This window comes from Malania oleifera, chromosome 6, assembly GCF_029873635.1.
Source record: "Malania oleifera isolate guangnan ecotype guangnan chromosome 6, ASM2987363v1, whole genome shotgun sequence".
In the NCBI taxonomy this organism is placed as follows: domain Eukaryota; kingdom Viridiplantae; phylum Streptophyta; class Magnoliopsida; order Santalales; family Ximeniaceae; genus Malania; species Malania oleifera.
The window spans coordinates 10,545,066-10,562,316 of record NC_080422.1 but is presented as its reverse complement, the minus strand read 5'-3'; the positions used below and the strand labels follow the sequence as shown (position 1 = coordinate 10,562,316).

The 17,251-nt window shown below is 39.5% G+C and overlaps 2 protein-coding genes across 2 annotated transcripts; both read right to left on the bottom strand.

The window, feature by feature from the left end:
* Positions 1-8,069: 8,069 nt before the first annotated feature.
* Positions 8,070-12,155, bottom strand: LOC131157635 (endoglucanase-like). The gene is made up of 8 exons (XM_058111935.1): positions 11,899-12,155; positions 10,832-11,044; positions 9,653-9,853; positions 9,497-9,574; positions 9,230-9,382; positions 9,027-9,135; positions 8,745-8,911; positions 8,070-8,640 (listed from the first exon to the last, which is right to left on the bottom strand). Exons 1-8 carry the CDS (start codon positions 12,130-12,132, stop codon positions 8,257-8,259), a joined length of 1,539 nt encoding a protein of 512 aa, XP_057967918.1. The 5' UTR covers positions 12,133-12,155; the 3' UTR covers positions 8,070-8,256.
* Positions 12,156-13,197: 1,042 nt separating this feature from the next.
* Positions 13,198-16,920, bottom strand: LOC131157634 (endoglucanase-like). The gene is made up of 8 exons (XM_058111934.1): positions 16,687-16,920; positions 15,715-15,927; positions 14,821-15,021; positions 14,654-14,731; positions 14,384-14,536; positions 14,182-14,293; positions 13,822-13,988; positions 13,198-13,720 (listed from the first exon to the last, which is right to left on the bottom strand). Exons 1-8 carry the CDS (start codon positions 16,918-16,920, stop codon positions 13,337-13,339), a joined length of 1,542 nt encoding a protein of 513 aa, XP_057967917.1. The 3' UTR covers positions 13,198-13,336.
* Between the last annotated feature and the right edge of the window lie 331 nt (positions 16,921-17,251).

The following is a 17,251-nucleotide window of genomic DNA, read 5'->3' as shown; positions in this document are numbered from 1 at the left end:
GAAAGCCACATCGACTATCCATCTCCCATCCCTTCGTGGAATGGTTAGCACTAATACAACATCGTGCCAAATATGATCTACCCATAGCTACGGTACCAAGCTCCTGGTCTGAACTAAACTAACATCCTAGTTGTGATAACATATAATACATGATCATACATAACATCATTACGACTTTGTGCCGAAAACATAGATACGGCCTCGCGCCGAAATCATACGTATGGCCTCGTGCCAAAATCATAGTAAATGTGGCCTCGCGCCAATAATATCAATACGATCTCGTGCCGATAGCATAAATACATGACCTCATGCCAAAATCATATAAATACGGTCTCGTGCCGATAACATAAATGTGGCCTCGCGCCAAATACATTTCAGGTATTTACATTTGAAAATGACTCATTTATCATATATTCGTCAACTCAATATAACATAACCCATCTTTCCAAAATACCTGAAAATGTGTTTTACTCGTAAAAGCATTCATATTTTATCTCATTTCACGTAAAATAATATTCATGCCACACATGCTCTATTAAAAGTTATACTTCATATTTTAAAATCATGATTTTTTGACATCTCATACATACATATACTTTTTAAGCATCATAGCAGTATTTTCCTAATCGTACATTTCATTCATAATAAACGAATACATCATATGTTCTTCTGAAAATAAAACTACTCATAATCAATAATAGTTTGCATGGAAAAGAACTGCTTTAGTTTACTCCCTTACTTGGCTATTGAGAAAGCCCCCTAAAATCTTATCCTTACCCCCGTAGGATTTCCTACTCAATATCCTGAAACTCAAAATCCCCAGTATTAATCATCAATATTTTCATGCATACGTCAATTTCTATAACTAAGTCAGGCTGCCTCAGAACCACTCTCAGTATTTTCTCGTCGATGAAGCCCTGTGTTCGTTGGCGAAATCTTTAAAGCCTTCGTCGACAAAACCCTGTGTTCGTATTCAAAATTTTAAATGAAATTTAAATAATAAAGAAAGGAAAATTTGAAAAAGGGAAAAAAGGGAAGCTGCCAAGCTTCGTCGATGAAATCTTTAAAGCCTTCGTCGACAAAACCCTGTGTTCGTCGACGAAGCTTGGCAGCTTCCCTTTTTTCCCTTTTTCAAAATTTCCTTTCTTTATTATTTAAATTTCATTTAAAATTTCGAATCGTTACATACACGCCTTAATAGGTTGGCGCACCTAATTTTCCTAAGTGGGTCTAAGCCAATTCGGGACTATTTCAAGGCTAGTCTCCCTCTTCAGGCCCGTGCTTAGAAATACAACAGATTTTGCAATCAAATAATATCGGTACAGTGATTGTACTTTCGTGTAAAGTAGATATGTATCCAAATACACGCAATTACATACACCACAATATGATTTAATATGTAAGTTCAGTGTGGTTCAATATTTCAACTCTCAAAATATTTGCTATCAGTGTAATGAGTACGTGAGAGTGTCAACCAGTATGATCTTTATATCACAATGTGTGTTCATTCTAATAGCTCACACAAAGATATCAAGTCTCAAATATTTCAATTAGCAGGATGTCTCAAGCATGTAAATATCAAATAATGTATATGCTTGGTTTGCAAAAGATGTGTAATCTTTGTATTCAACAAATAACATATGAGTGAATGAATATTGCAACAAAGATCACTATCACAAACACAAATATCTTTTCACAAATATATCAATATAAATCACACAAGATATTTGAGTATGTTTTGAAAATGATTTTACAACCCAAAGACAAATACAAGCTTCCTAAGATATTGCAACACAAATGCAATACTCAAAATCTTAAGCAAGTCTTCTTAGGATAGGCTTATTCGCAAAAGCCCCCTAAGAACACTGAGGTTTAGCTCTTGTAAAAAATCGAATCAATCAAACAATCAAGAGTGGAAGAGCAAACCTATTTAGACTAACACTCAATCAACTTATAGAGGGTTTAATCAGTATGAGAAGGTACGTATGAGTGTAGGAGGCTAAAAAATGAGTATTATAGGTTTTTGAATTTTCAAAGAATTCTCCCTAATCAAATCTGCTAATCTGTTGCTAATCTTAGCAAATGATGGGCTATATATAGACATTGGAAGAATTATAGTCATTAGGACATGTAGGGTATTATTAATATTGTGTAAGATCATTTTAACCCTAATTAACTCTGTTTAAAAATATTTAACTGCGGTAAAAATCAGGACAACCCGAGAGGTCCGGTCGACCAGAAACATATTCGGTCGACTGAAGTTCATATGGTTTGGTCGACCGGACCAAATTTGAGCTGCCTAGGTCGGTCGACCAGATCTTTAAAATCGAAGCCTTTTTGCATGGTTCGGTCAATTGGGACTAAAATGAACTAACTTTTTGGTCGACCAGACGAGCCAATTTTTCGTATGTTCAAGGTTTGGTCGACTAGGCTGATTTGAACTAGGCCTGTCGGTCAAGTAGACCGTTGGGACAACTGCCGAGGACCCTCTATCGACCAGGTTGATGCAATACAAAAACGTCTCAGTCAACTAGGAAGTCAAATTGTTGACTTCATGAGGGTTTGGTCGACCGAGCTGCAGTCAACTTGTTTACCCTTACCTATTTGGCAACCAAGGCCAAAATGAACTTCCTTGGTCGGTTGACCGAAAGTGCACACTTTGTGCATTTGGGTCCTTTTTCATCCAACAATCACCCTATTTCAAATAATCAAATATGTTTATGCATGAGTGAGTGTTCTAGGGTCATTTATGTCCAATTAAAGATACCGAAAAAGTCCGGTGTCGGTCGACCGAAGGGTAAACCCTAAGATCATTCTAATATCATTTTTAGTTTATGGTTGCTTTGATCTTACGTATTATATGATGCATGTGATGTGTGTGAGCTTATTACAAACCAATCCCTATTTACTATTACAGACCCTTTGCATATAAATGAAATATAATACAATCGTAAATTGGGTCTTCAGCTTCAGTTCTTCTTTGTGCTCATCTCGATCTTGGCAATTTTAAGATTCCTACACAAAGTCTTAAACACTCATTTGATACAATGAGTATTTGTCATAATCAAAACCGGACGTGACCTATACGGTCAACAAAAAATACTTTTTTAAATTTGTATATATTGCATTTAGAAACATAAAATCTTACCATGATTAACAAAAATTTTTATCCTATATTTGGAGATACTTGGATTTGTAGTTGTATAGAATTTGAATAAGATGTAGTATATTATCGTATCCAAATTTATCCAAATCCACTCAAACTCAAATTTAAAGTTGGAAATCTATGCTCCCAAACACTACCTTAGATTCATGGTCCAGAATTCGTGTTTTGAAACAATACCTATGAAGTTCACAAGTTATTGTTGTGGGGTCACGAGTTGGGACACTATTCTGGGCATGCTTAGCCCAAACAGCAGTAAGGGCCCAACTCATCTCGTTCAACCCATAATGATAAGGCCCATTTGCACCTAGAGAGTAGAGACTTTGCACTCACAGACTTGCAGTGGTTTTGAGCATTTCACGAGGATGATTCTTTTCTTTTATTTTCTTTTCTTCCTGGGCTTGTTGATGTTGATTTTTACAGTAGTTCATAACTAGCAATGGTTAAATCTTCACAGACTAACTCTTATTGATGTTGATTTTTATAGTATTTGAATTAGAATAGGGGATTGGATAGTTTACAGCTAGTGTGGATGCCCAACTCCATGATCACTTTTCGTGGACATGCTTGTGTCTTCACATATTTTATGTCTTTCTCATGAAGTTCAGGATTCAAATGGGAAAGTTCTCTCCCTCCATATAATAATTGATCTGAGGTTGCTTGAAATGTGTTCACTTGGAAATTTTTAGTGGCCATATTCACCGAAATTGTAGGTGGCTTCAACTCAAGATTTAGAGAGTTCCATGGATTTGTTAGTGCATTACCTTCTCTAGATTCTTTAAACTAACAAAGCATTTTGCATACTGCTGGTTTAATTTTGCCTTTCTTATTGCTTAATGTTTGTAATACTTTTATAAACCATGGTATATTGATTAACACAGGAATAATCTTCTTGCAAATCCAAATATCTACACATGTGTGTGTTAGGGTGTTGCTCGTATTGGTTAGGCAGCCGCATCACCCAACAACTTATGTTGATTTTGCTGGGAAGCCCAGCAGCCCTCGACCAAACTCTGCCTACCATATTTGAAATTGTAGCCACCTTCTGTGACTTTCCTCCTCCCATTTGTGTATATATATGTGATGTTTTTGTGTGTAATATAGTAGCAAGGTTGTGAGTTGCGTGCTGTGGTGTGTGCAAAGAGAGGGAGTTGTAGAGTGCAGTGTGGTGGTGTGCAGAGTAATGTGAGGAAAAGTGTGTGTTGTAGAGAGAGAGAGAGAGAGAGAGAGAGAGAGAGAGAGAGAGAGAGAAAGAGAGAGAGAGAGAGTGGAGTTGAGGGTTGTAGCCTCCTCCTCCTCCTTGTAATTCTCCCGATTATAGTGGATTGTGTGTGCTCCGATGGACGTAGCTCCCAGTGGACCAAACCACGTAAATCTGGTGTTGTATTATGGTTTTGTATTTTTCTTGTGTGATTGTTGCTCATAGATCCATTCTCAACAATTGGTATCGGAGCGAGGTTGGAGTGAAATCACCAAATCGGAGCAAAATTTCCAAATTGGAGCCTCTGCCCACTAGCTCAAAAGTTAGTTTAAGACCACCATCATGTTCCTCTTGTCGAGACGAAGCCAATGGCGGTAACTATGGCTCGAACGGAGCTCAGAAGAGGACACACACGCTCACACGCACCATGGATAGCCAAAAGGCATTGCCAAGCGTCCACACCTGCCACCACGAGTTGATAGGTGAACGGTAGGTGGGCTCACGCACCCTCACGCGTCGGCAGTTAGTTGGAAGGTGGTTTATGTGCTACCATGCGCTGGCGATCGTCTGGAGGTTGAAGACGCTGATGTGAATGTGACGGCAGTTTGTCATATCAGTTGGGATTCGTGACATGTCAGCAGCGTGGACCTAGGGTGGGCCCCACAAGACACGCCTGTAGGGGTCAGCGGTGCCACGTCAATAGTTAGCCCTTACAGGAGCTGGGCCTCGGTGCCACGTCAGCAGGTGGACCCGATAGGAAGGTGGGCCCCATAGTGCCACGTCACCAGATGGTGTCAAGTAACGACGTCAGTGTAATTAATGACACTAGGAATATTCCATTAAACGAAGGAATATTTCATTAAGTTTGAACGAAATCAACTGTTTTGACTAGAAGTTTAACCGAGCTTTTTAGAGTCATTTCATATAATTTTTTTGAACGAATTATACCATTTCTAAGGTTTGTGGTCGTTCCGAAGCCATTGGTAGTGTTTGTTTTGTGAGATTTGGAGTAGAATGGCAAGTGTTGACATTTCAAAAATTAAGGTGGAGAAGTTTGATGGGCGAAACAACTTCAGCTTGTGGTAGAGTGCGATGAAGGATATTTTGGTTCAACAAGGCTTGATCAAGCCGTTGATTGAGAAGAAGCCAGATGATATCAAAGATGACGACTGGACAGAATTGGAGATGAAGAGGGTCAGCACAATCCGATTGTTTCTGGAATATGAAGTCAAATATTCGATGTTAGACAAAACCCCACCGATGGAGCTGTAGAAGAAATTGGAGTAGAGGTATATGTCGAAGTCCCTTACCAATAAGTTATTTCTGAAGAAGAAACTTTATCAACTCCGAATGAATGAGGGAAGCTGTATTTTTTATCACATAAATGATTACAATAAGATTTTGACCCAGTTATTGATCCTCGGCGTGAAAATTGTTGAAGAGCATACGATGCTTCTACTTTTGTCGTCTCTACCAGTTTCATTTGATGGTTTGGCAACTACATTGCTAGTGGGGAAGGATACCTTGAAGTTGGATGATGTGATGACATCACTTCAAGATTCTAAGACGTTAAGAAAGCCGATTGTGACTTCTCATGAGCAAGCTTTGGTGACTAATAATGAGAGACAAGGAAGAAGCAAAGATCGAAAGCTCGGTGGAAAACAATGGCATTCAAAATCAAGAGAACGAGACTATTGGTGTCATAAAAAAGGGGCACTTCAAGAGGGACCGTGAAGATCGAAAATGATACGAAGAAGAAAAGAAGACACGGGATGGTATCAATACATCAAAGAATGCCACATGACATGGTAATGATGAGGTCCTTGTTGAGAAGAAGTTTACATTGACAAAATAATGTGCAGTGTCGATACAGCAAGAAGTACAACCATATGAAGAGGGAGTGCCAAAAATTGATGAGAAAGAACATGAATACTTGTCACAGTCCAAACGTTGATGGATGGGTTTTGGACTCTGGGAGTTCGGTTCATGTTTGTCTTAAGAAAGAAATTTTCCATTCTTTTAGAGAAGTTTGCGGTACGGTATCACTCGATGATGGGTCTTCATGCGATGTTAGAGGGATTGGATCTATGAAACTGAAGACGCTTGTTGGAGCGGTCCGTATTTTGGATGACGTAAACTTTGTTCCAAGGATGTGAAAAAATTTGATCTCCCTTATTCGGTTGGATTCTAAGAGTTGCCAAATCTCTGTCGCAAGTGGAGCTATGGAGGTGACCCGGCGTGACTCAATGGTTTTTATAGGGAAGAATTCTCATGGGCTGTATTAGTTGATGGGAGTCACAGTGGTAGGTGGTTTGACCTCGAATGATGCTACACATCGTCAGGAACGAATAGATGAGTTCAGTTTGCCAATGAAGAAGGCGGTGCTCTTTGCATGATTCAGACGTTTGAATCAAGTTATGAAGATTTTCCTTGATCAAGTTCGCATCAAGGTGGAGCTGTGGACTTGGGAGTTGATACTTGCCAAGGTAGAGATTGTTAGGGTGTGGCTCGTATTGGTTAGGCAGCCACACCACCCAACAACTTAATTATGTTAATTTTGTTGGGAAGACCAGCAGTCCTCCACCAAACTCTGCCTACCATGTTTGAAATTGCAGCCACCTTCTATGTCTTTTTCCCTCCCATTTGTGTATATATATGTGATGTATATGTGTGTAATATAGTGGCAAGGTTGTGAGTTGCATGCTGCAGAGTGCGGTGTGGTGGTGTACAGAGTAGTGTGAGGCAAAGTGTGTGTTGTAGAGAGAGAGAGAGAGAGAGAGAGAGAGAGAGAGAGAGAGGAGTTGAGGGCAATAGCCTCCTCCTCCTCCTTGTAATTGTTAGGACCAGAGGAGCCTATGGGTGGGCTTGATACACAAGGGTGAACACCAATTTAACCCAAAAGTTTAAGCCTATTGGGTCTTGGACCCAACCATGTATATAAGCACTCATCATCCACTCTAATTTTCCAATGTGGGAAAAACTCACAAGTGGAATTCTCAACAATCTCTCCCTCACTTGTAAGTTCCAACCGCTCCTCCTTGAACGGAAATCGTCTCCCTTCTGGGAATAAGCTCAATTTTCTAACAGTTGCTCAAGTGGGCCTTACCACTAGCGCCTTATGTGCGTCGGATTGCATTTCACGTGCCTCCGAACCAATCCTACCTCTCACGTCTTGACCCTGTTCGGATCCATCCGCAGCTTCGATGATCCTTATTGGCCCCAGTTATACACTTGGTCCTCCAACTGTTAGCACGTCAGGATAGTTAGGTTCATGTCTCGACTTTTACGATGTCGCTTACCCAGACTTACGAACTGTAGGCTCTGATACCACTTGTTAGGACCGGAGGAGCCTATGGGTGGATTTGATACACATGAGTGCACACCAACTTGACCCAAAAATTTAAGCCTATTGGGTTTTGAGCCCAACCATGTATATAAGCATCCATTATCCACTATGATTTTCCAATGTGGGACAAGCTCACAAGTGGAATTCTCAACAGTAATTCTCTCGATTATAGTGGATTGTGTGTGCCCCTGTGGACGTAAGTCACAGTGGACTGAACCACGTAAATCTGGTGTTGTATTGTGGTTGTGTATTTTACTTGTGCGATTGATGCTCATAGATCCATCTCCAACCGTGTGCACACGCACGCTCAACTGGAGCCGGTTAAACCATTCATTTGTTGAACAAGAGGCTGAACAATAAGGAAATAAGATGAGCTGAAGAAAATTTTTGAAGCAACACTTCAAGAAGTTTTTACATATAAACTTGTCTTTCCATTGATTCATAGAAAAGTTGTGCCAGTTATAAATGGGTTACATTCAGCCACTCAAGCCCATGATTGGGATTTTATTACTCCTTGATATTTATATAATATTGGTTTTTGTTATGTTAAATGTGATCAACCAAGTGCGCAGTCCTATTGATCTGTGGCAGTTCCAAACACACTTTGGCAGATGAAGTTAAGGCAGCCACTGAACCCACAAAAGCTGCATTGATATAGGTTGTGGCTTCCAGGTGAGCATAATCCGATCTCGAATCGCTGAACTGGTCATTGGAATCAGGACCTCCTACAATGGCACCCACATGAGTATTTGGATTTGGTTTGCTGGAAGAAAACCAGGTTGAAAACCCCTGGTTGCATCCGACCTTGGCCGGTAGAATTTTGATGGAGGGGATGGATGCAGCTCGGTGGTGCAATTGCCTCGGAAATTTGCTGCCGAGGCCCACCATGTAGGACATCTTCTTGGGGTTTTTCCCAAGTATGTAATCCACCTGAAGCAGCAAACACAAATTGACAAAACCAAAACAAGTGTGTAAGTACTTTCTTTCCCAAATCCCATCCCGAGAAATAAATGAACTGAAGGCAACAACTTAACCTGTGATTTTGCAAAGGCTCTGATTTGGGAGGTGGAGAAATTATGAGAACCACATTGGACACCCTCAATATGAGATGCACTCAGGGTCGTGGAGTAGATAAATAGCACCATGGTAGAGCTTGTCACATACTGAAGATTGCTACCATCTCTGGTAAACATAAGCCCACCTGAAAATTTACAGAACAATTTACTGTGACTAGTTCACCTTGGAAACTATTCTGCATAGAGAAACCGACCTTTACAAACTTCGATTATATTGAATTCAATATATTGGCTGTTTACCTGGAGTTGTTCTGATCTGCCTGGAGCTACTTCCGGGCATCAATGCACATATGAATGAATCAGCATCTCTCTTGAACTTCCCCAAATTTTTCTTCCCACCAAGGAATTCCTGCAGGGAGTATGTCACTACTACCTTCCCTCCCTTCCCTATTCATTTAGGAAGAAAAGAAGAACAGGCATTGTTATTATACGGATATGGATACCTTTGCTAGCAGTGTCTGAGCTCCAACGAACTTGTTATCCCAACTGAACTCCGACATTGCCTGACTCCATCCTTGGTTGCTTGATACGTAATTCAAATAGTTGGCATCTCCACTGGCCTTGTACAGCCAAGCTGCTGCCCACAGCAACTCATCCTTCAAAGCATCAAAAACCAATTGAAATTAAGACTCATTGTTAAAGTGGGTGATGGATGAACCAAATTGTTAACATGTGACAAGTGGCTAGCTATCTAGCTCAAGTTTTCCTACCTGAAAGCCTGAGTAGGAGCAGTAGAAAGGGCAGGAGGCTTGGTAAGATCCTCTGAACTTGTCTGCAAAATTAAATAGCTGAAAACACCTAAAAAAGTTAGAGCTTGTGGCCATGATCAGTGGCCTTATATCTATACTATATAAGCCGTGCCTTACTGATTTCGATTGGGTGAGCAGATTTGCAGAATATTTGGAGTCCACCCGTTTGAAGACTATTGATGCAGCAGCAAGAGCAGCAGAAGCCTCAGCTGCTGCCTCAGTTCCCGGTTTAGAGGAAGTGATTTTGTAGAGTGTTCGAGGGGTGTCCATGTCCTCTGGACGCTCCCAGCACTGGTGATCTTCATTCCCATCTCCAACCTATAAGAGTGTAGGGCCATGTCTATGAAGTAAAAGAAGCAATGAGGACTACTGTGTACTGTCTCCATATTGTAGCAGCTATGAGGACTAATGATTCAATTAATCGTCAAATATTTCCTTTACTACTTGCCCACTATTTTACGTAACATAAACACAACTATACAATCGATATGTATAATGGGCAAGTACAACAACAACAACAAAACCAAGTCTTAGTCCCACTAAGTGGGGTTGGCTATATGAATCCTTTTCCGCCAATTTATGCGATCATGGCTCAGGGTACTCTTTTAACTTAGTTGTTGCACTACAAAGCAGATTTTGGTTTATGGACGGAGGCAATTTTGGGATTGGGCATACAAAACAGAATTAGATTTGTTTGGTATAATAGAATGGGATGAAAAATTGAATGACAAATCCTTCATGAGTTGGCAGATGGTAGGAAATTCAAGGAGAAAGGATTGTATACGCGAAGGCTGAGATGGCTTATAGAGTCATACAAAAATTAAAGTACTCAATCCAACCAGCCTAAAATTCAGCGGTTTGTGCAATGGGTAAGCAGGCCTGATCATGTGATCTACACCCTATTTAGTAGCATAATTAGAAGATGTTAGGTATATAAGTCAAATCGTAGAAACTTTTTGTAAAACACTCTTTTGGGTTGCTCTAATGTGGTATGTCCTCCATTATAAAAAAATAATGGTTGTTCCAATATGGTGGGGTTGGATGCTTGCATTTTGTCTTGGTAAGGTATGACTAGTGCTACCAGAAGCCAAAAAATGCCTTTTGGGTTGGAGAGATAATGGTTTTCTCCATATATATGGGGTTGAATGCTTGCATTTTTCTTTTATAAGACACTACTAATACTCATTGAAATTACCAATTTGTCTTTTGGGTTGGACTAGTGAAGTAAGTTCTTCAACCAAAAAGTATATATATATATATAAAACTCAAAAGCAAATTCTGCAGTCACTGATTCACCTGGGTGTAGAGGGTGGTGGGGGGAGTGTAAGCTCGCAATATGAAATCAGTTCCCCAGCGGATTGCTTCGTGAAGGTAACACATCTGGTTAACTGCAGATATCTCTTTTTGGTACTCAACAGCAGCCCAACTCAACAAGCTCATTGTGAAAGACATTGGCCATCCAAACTTGACATTGTCCCCAGCGTCATAGTATCCTCCTGCCAAGTTCACCTGCCAATATACACACCATCATAAAGAAAAATACTTAACAAGGTATGGTTCTTTTTTGCGCAATATTTGAAATCCACCAATCACAAGAAGAGAAGTTAGAGAAGAGATTGCTCTCGCTTTAATCATTATTGAAGTACACAATTAAGTTCATAGAGTGTCTTTTAGTTACAATATGTCATGGGTTTTCGGTAAAATGTAGAGTAGATTTCTAAATAACCAAAAACAGATAGAACCAACTAGCCAAGTATGTAGAAGAGAACAATGAAGAAGAAAGATGATGAAAAAAAGAAAAGGGCAGCCTAGTACACAAAGCTCTCATGTATGTAGGGTCCAAAGAAGGGGCGGTCCACAATGGGTATATAATACGCAGCCTTACCTTGCATTTTTGCAAGAGGCTGTTTCCACGCCTCGAACTTGTGACCTCCAAGTCACGGCAACAACCTTACCGTTGTGCCTAAGCTTTCCTTCTCTTCCTCAAAAATCAATTGTGCTGGAATTTCCAGACTGGAAAGGGAGAAAAATGGAAAAGAGACTTGTCATTCAATTTGAGCATAATTACTTTTCTTTCTTACATTTTCCTTGGTAAGGGAGTAGTTTGTGTTTGTGCGTGTATGTGTGAATTAGAACACGAAAATGATCGTTTTTCCTAAAATTTGTTTCCCGGCATCTCTCAGGAACAGACCGGGTGGATCCCATGCCCAGTTGCTATCCACCTTCGTGTGTACTGGAAGAGGCTGGAATACATATTTTCGAAGTGTAACAGTGTCCGAACGGCCCATTTTCCCTCCGGACCTCTAAACAACAACAAAAAAAACTAGAAAAACTAAACAAAACAATAACAAAGAAATTAGTACTTTATCAGGCATGCCATCTAAGAGAGCAGAGTCTCCCCTCCACCGCACTCGCTGCCCAGGCGGCAGCTTCCCTGACCTTTGTCCTTCAAAAAACAAGATTGCCTTGCCAAGCGCATCAGTATAGTTATATTTGGGAGGGGAGCACAGCCCTCCATCCTCCATGGCTAGTCCATTCCAACTAGCCAAGACATACAACAAGACCCCACCCCAGAGGAGCATACTACCACAGCCCATGCTCTTTGAACTATGAAGCCACAGCACACAGTGTTGCTGTTGAGCTTAGTGCTATTTATGGACCTAGCTATCACCCCTTTGTAAAATTCATAACGTAGGGAAAATATTTTCAGAATTCGACTTCAGCCCATTACCTAAAAGTAAAAGTAAAAGATGCATTTTACTTTAAAAATACCTAACTTGGACTTGCCATGCACCACTCAAGTTAGTTTCACTAATTACGTAATGAACAGAAAAGATGCATTACTTTTTTTCTTTTCTCTTTTTTCTTTTTTCTTTTTTTTTTTTTAACAAAAACCCCAATTTTATTAATAGCCCTCACTTATCTTAAAAGAACCAATTTAAACCTTCATATGCCATTTAAGTCTCGATAATTTAGAAAAAAAAAAAAAAGTACTGGCTTAACATTATGAAAGCAATTAGCAACATTTAGCTATCAAATTAACTCTATAACCGACCTGAAGAGCCAGAGTATCTATTACGTTAATTCAAAACCTACTCAATGTTCTTTTCAGGAAAAAGTGAGTTATATTTTATTATAAAACTTGACTTTAGTAGTTAAGTATTTTTTCCATGATAGTTATAAATCCACATTAAAGTCATTATTATGTTATGAACCTTTAAGCATGCAAAAGCACCGATACTATGCATCAGCATAGCGGAGGGAGCTTATGAGACTGTCTAGATCGGAAAGTACACCCGGAGGCTAAAATTGATGTCTAGGAAGATTGGGAAATAGAAGATACAGAGGAAGATATGGAGTAGTGGCCAAGAAAAGATTTAAAGGATGGGGGTAGATTACATATGAAGGATTGCAAAGTCAAAAGTATGTTGTCACACAACTATGCATGCCCCATAATTAAAACGCGTAAGCGTGGGATGACAAATGCACAAGTACCCATTCCTCAATGTCATTAGCTCGCGGGATCCAATGACAAGTCTTATATCTTCCCAGATCTTCCTTTGCCTTGTATTCACCCTTTAAAATCTTTGAAATTAATAAGATGAGCTGAAGTAGATTTAAAATATGCCTACTTGAAACAACATTGCAAGAAGTTTTTATATAAACCATCTTCCAATTGAATCATATAAAGGCTGTATCAGTTATAAATAGATTACAATCAAAGTCACTCAAGCTCTCAAGCCCATGAATTGGGATTTTATTGCTACTTGACATATGTATGTATGTATGTGATGTATTTGTCTAAATTTCATCAATAATTTGTGCAGTTCTATTGATCTGTGGCAGTTCCAAACACCCTTTGGCAGATGCAGTTAAGGCAGCCACTGAACCCACAAAAGCTGCATTGATATAGGTCGTAGTTTCCGAATGAGCGTAGTCTGATCTCGAATCCCTGAACTGGTCATTCGAGTCAGGACCTCCTACAATGGCACCCACATGAGTATTTGGATTTGGTTTGCTGGAAGAAAACCAGTCTGCAAATCCCTGGTTGCATCCGACCTTGGCCGGAAGAACTTTGATGGCGGGGATGGATGCAGCTCTGTGGTGCAACTGCATTGGAAATTTATTTCCAAAGCCCACCATGTAGGACATCTTCTTGGGGTTGTTCCCAAGTATATAGTCCACCTGAGCGGCAAACACAAAGCAAGAAAAACCAAAACAAATGTTAGATACTTTCTTCCCAAATCCCATCCCAAAAATAAATGAATTGAAGGCAACAACTTAACCTGTGATTTTGCAAAGGCTCTGATTTGGGAGGTGGAGAAATTCTGAGAACCACATTGGACTCCCAGAATATGAGATGCACTTAGGGTTTTGGAGTAGATAAATAGCACCATGGTAGAGCTTGTTACATACTGTAGATTGCTACCATCTCTGGTGAACATAAGGCCACCTGCATTTAACAAAACCAGTACTCTTACCCCATGTCTAGTAGCTTGGAGTTGGGATTGTTTGAAATAAAGTGCCAGACAAAATTGTATTAAGCTTTGTCCAAATCTATACAAATCCAAATCTAAGGCCTGAAATTCATGCTTCCTATCACAAACCTAACTAGTTTGCTTTGGAATCAAAGCATTGGTGCTTACCTGGAGTTGTTTTGATCTGCCTAGAGCTACTTCCGGGCATCAATGCACATACAAATGAATCAGCATCTCGCTTGTACTTCTCCAAATTTTTCTTGCCACCAATTAGGAATTCCTGCACAGGGTATGCCGTCAGTGAATTACCCTACCTTCCCTTTTATTTTAGGAAAAAAACAAGAACAATCATTGTTATTGATAGCGATACCTTTGCTAGCAATGTCTGAGCTCCAACGAACTTGTTATCCCAACTGAACTCCGTCATTGCCCGACTCCATCCTTGGTTGCTTGATACATAATTCAAATAGTTGGCATCTCCACTGGCCTTGTACAGCCAAGCTGCTGCCCACAGCAATTCATCCTTCAAAGCATCAAGAACCCAATTGAAATTAAGGCTCGTTGTTGTTACAATGGATGATGGATGATCCTAATTGTTCACATGTGACAAGTGACTAGCTATCTAGCTCAAGTTTCCTACCTGAAAGCCTGAATAGGAACAGTAGAAAGGGCAGGAGGCTTGGTAAGATCCTCTGAACTTGTCTGCAAAATTAAAGAGCTGAAAACACCTAAACAAGTTAGAGAACTGAAGCAGAGTTCAGTGGTCATGAGTAGACTTTGAACTATATTGCATATGCTGTGCCTCACTGATTTTGATTGTCCGAGTAGATTCGCAGAATATTTGGAGTCCACCCTTCTGAAGACAATTGATGCAGCAGCAAGAGCAGCAGAAGCCTCAGCTGCCGCCTCAGTTCCCGGATTAGAGGAAGTGATTTTGTAGAGTGTTCGAGGAGTGTCCATGTCCTCTGGACGCTCCCAGCATTGGTGATCTCTGTTTCCATCTCCAACCTGTAGAACCATGCCCATGAAGTTAAAACAGTGTGAAAGAATTATACAATTAATTGCTAAAGATCATCATCGTTATACTACATAACCACATTATATTTTAAACAACTAAATCACTCTCAATTGAAAACTATTCAAAATCCAAAGGTTTGATTGGCCATGTAGAATGTGACATGATTAGGCAACCTCACCTAACAATATCTCCATATCGGTGTGGGTTTTGTCTTTATAAGGTACCACTAGTGCTACTTGAACTCAACATTAATAGCCTTTTATTTTGCTCTCGATTTTTGTTTGATTGGTTTAGATTTTTAGATTTTAGTTTATTTTATTATTTTTACTTTTGATAGATCTGTTTAGATTTGTTTCTCATTTAATTTTGTTTGGATTTGTAGTCCTATTTTGATTGGTGCTTGTCTTGTAACTACGATATTATTCCGTCAAAAGTGAAGGTATATTAATAAATAAATGGAGGTGCCACCTCCTTTAATTAAAAATAAAAAATAAAATTTGGGTTTTGCTGGTTTCCTATGTTCTTCAACTGAAAAAAATAAAAATAAAAACTCAAAAGCAAATTCGGCTACCCCTTTTGGTCCATATTAAGATTTAGTAATCTTACACTTCAATGTTCACAAAAAGTTGTCATGATTCAGAGAGAGAGAGAGAGAGAGAGAGAGAGAGAGAGAGAGAGAGAACCTGGGTGTAGAGGGTGGTGGGGTGAGTGTAAGCTTGCAATATGAAATCGGCACCCCAGCGAATAGAATCGCGAAGGTAACTCATCTGATTAACTGCAGATATCTTCTTCGGGTACGTTGCAGCTGCCCAACTCAATAAGCTCACTGTAAAAGACATTGGCCATCCAAACTTGACATTGTCCCCAGCATCATAGTACCCTCCTGCCAAATTCACCTTCCAATATAGGAACATCCAGCCTAAATCATTAGAGAAAGAAAGAAAGAAACAAAATAGAAAAAAAATAAAAAAAATGTTGTAGCTCTATAATAACCAGTATTGAAGCATACACGTTGATGGGATGTCTTTTAGTTACTAATATGTCATTGGTTGTCCCTAACATATGTGTAGAGTTCTAAATAACCAAAAACAGATAGAAACGTTGATAGTGTTGGTGCTTGTGACTCTAGTGTCACAAGAGATACATGAATATGGAAGGAAAAATTAAAATGGAGGGAGGGGATGAAAGTTCTTTTTTCCTTTGATGTGGTGAAAACAATGATAAAAGAAAGAAGAAAGAACAAAAAGAAAGACTCTTCTCAAAAGCAAGGTCGAGAAAGGAGAGAAAAGATATAGACGGGAAGGACACTTGTAATTCCAATTGAGCAATAATCACTTTCTTTCTTATTACATTTTTCATGATTAGGGAGTAATTAACCTTTGTGTATTGTCTTAGAAATTAGAATAGAACACGAAAAATGATAGTTTTCTCGAAATTTTGTATTCCGGCATGACAAGTATGCATTGAGTGAACCCTGCATCTGGAAGTGGGTCCCACCTTTGCGAGTACTTGGGACATGCCAAAACACAAAATTTCAAAAACATTACAAAGTCGAACAATATATTTTACCTCTAAACCCGCCACCCACCAACCCCATGCCAAAATAAATAAATAATTAATTAAAATCAAGAAAACAAAAACAAAGAAATTAATACATTATCGGGCATGCCATCTGAGTTAGCAGAGTCTCCCCTCCATTGCACTCTCGGCGTAGGCGGCAACTTGCCCGATCTTTGCCCTTCAAAAGACAAAATTGCTTTGCCAAGTGCATCACCATAGTCATAATTAGGAGGGGAGCACAGCCTTCCATCCTCCATGGCTAGCCCATTCCAACTGGCCAAGCCACACCACAAGGCCACACCCCACAGGACCATACTACCACAAGCCATGATCTTTAAACTATGAAGCCACAGCCCAGTACAGGGTTGTGTTGAGCTTAGCTCTTATATAGACCTAGCTGTCTCCCCTTCGTTAAACCCATAATGTAGCTAAAACATTTTGAGAATTTTACTTCAATCTTTTACCTAAAGTAAAAGTAAAAGGATGCATTTTACTTCAAAACAAATATTAATTTGGAGTTATCACATACCATTCGAGTTAGTTGCGCTAATTTACGGAATAGTGTAACGTAATGAAGATAAATGGCACATTTCTTCTCCTTAAGGAACCAATTTAAACTCATTATATACCATTTTTAAGTCTTGATAATTTAGTAAAACA

Bases quoted from the DNA above. Each gene is read 5' to 3' on its own strand.
- LOC131157635 (XM_058111935.1), bottom strand. From the start codon at position 12,132: ATGGGCTGTGGTAGTATGCTCCTCTGGGGTGGGGTCTTGTTGTATGTC. The intron at 9,136-9,229 runs GTATCCATATCC...TACTCCCTGCAG, and splicing joins CTCAGACACTGCTAGCAAAG to GAATTCCTTGGTGGGAAGAA. The intron at 8,912-9,026 runs GTAAACAGCCAA...GTAAATTTTCAG, and splicing joins GCAGATCAGAACAACTCCAG to GTGGGCTTATGTTTACCAGA.
- LOC131157634 (XM_058111934.1), bottom strand. From the start codon at position 16,920: ATGGCTTGTGGTAGTATGGTCCTGTGGGGTGTGGCCTTGTGGTGTGGC. The intron at 15,022-15,714 runs GTTCTCTCTCTC...ATGGTTCTACAG, and splicing joins CCACCACCCTCTACACCCAG to GTTGGAGATGGAAACAGAGA. The intron at 14,294-14,383 runs GTATCGCTATCA...TACCCTGTGCAG, and splicing joins CTCAGACATTGCTAGCAAAG to GAATTCCTAATTGGTGGCAA.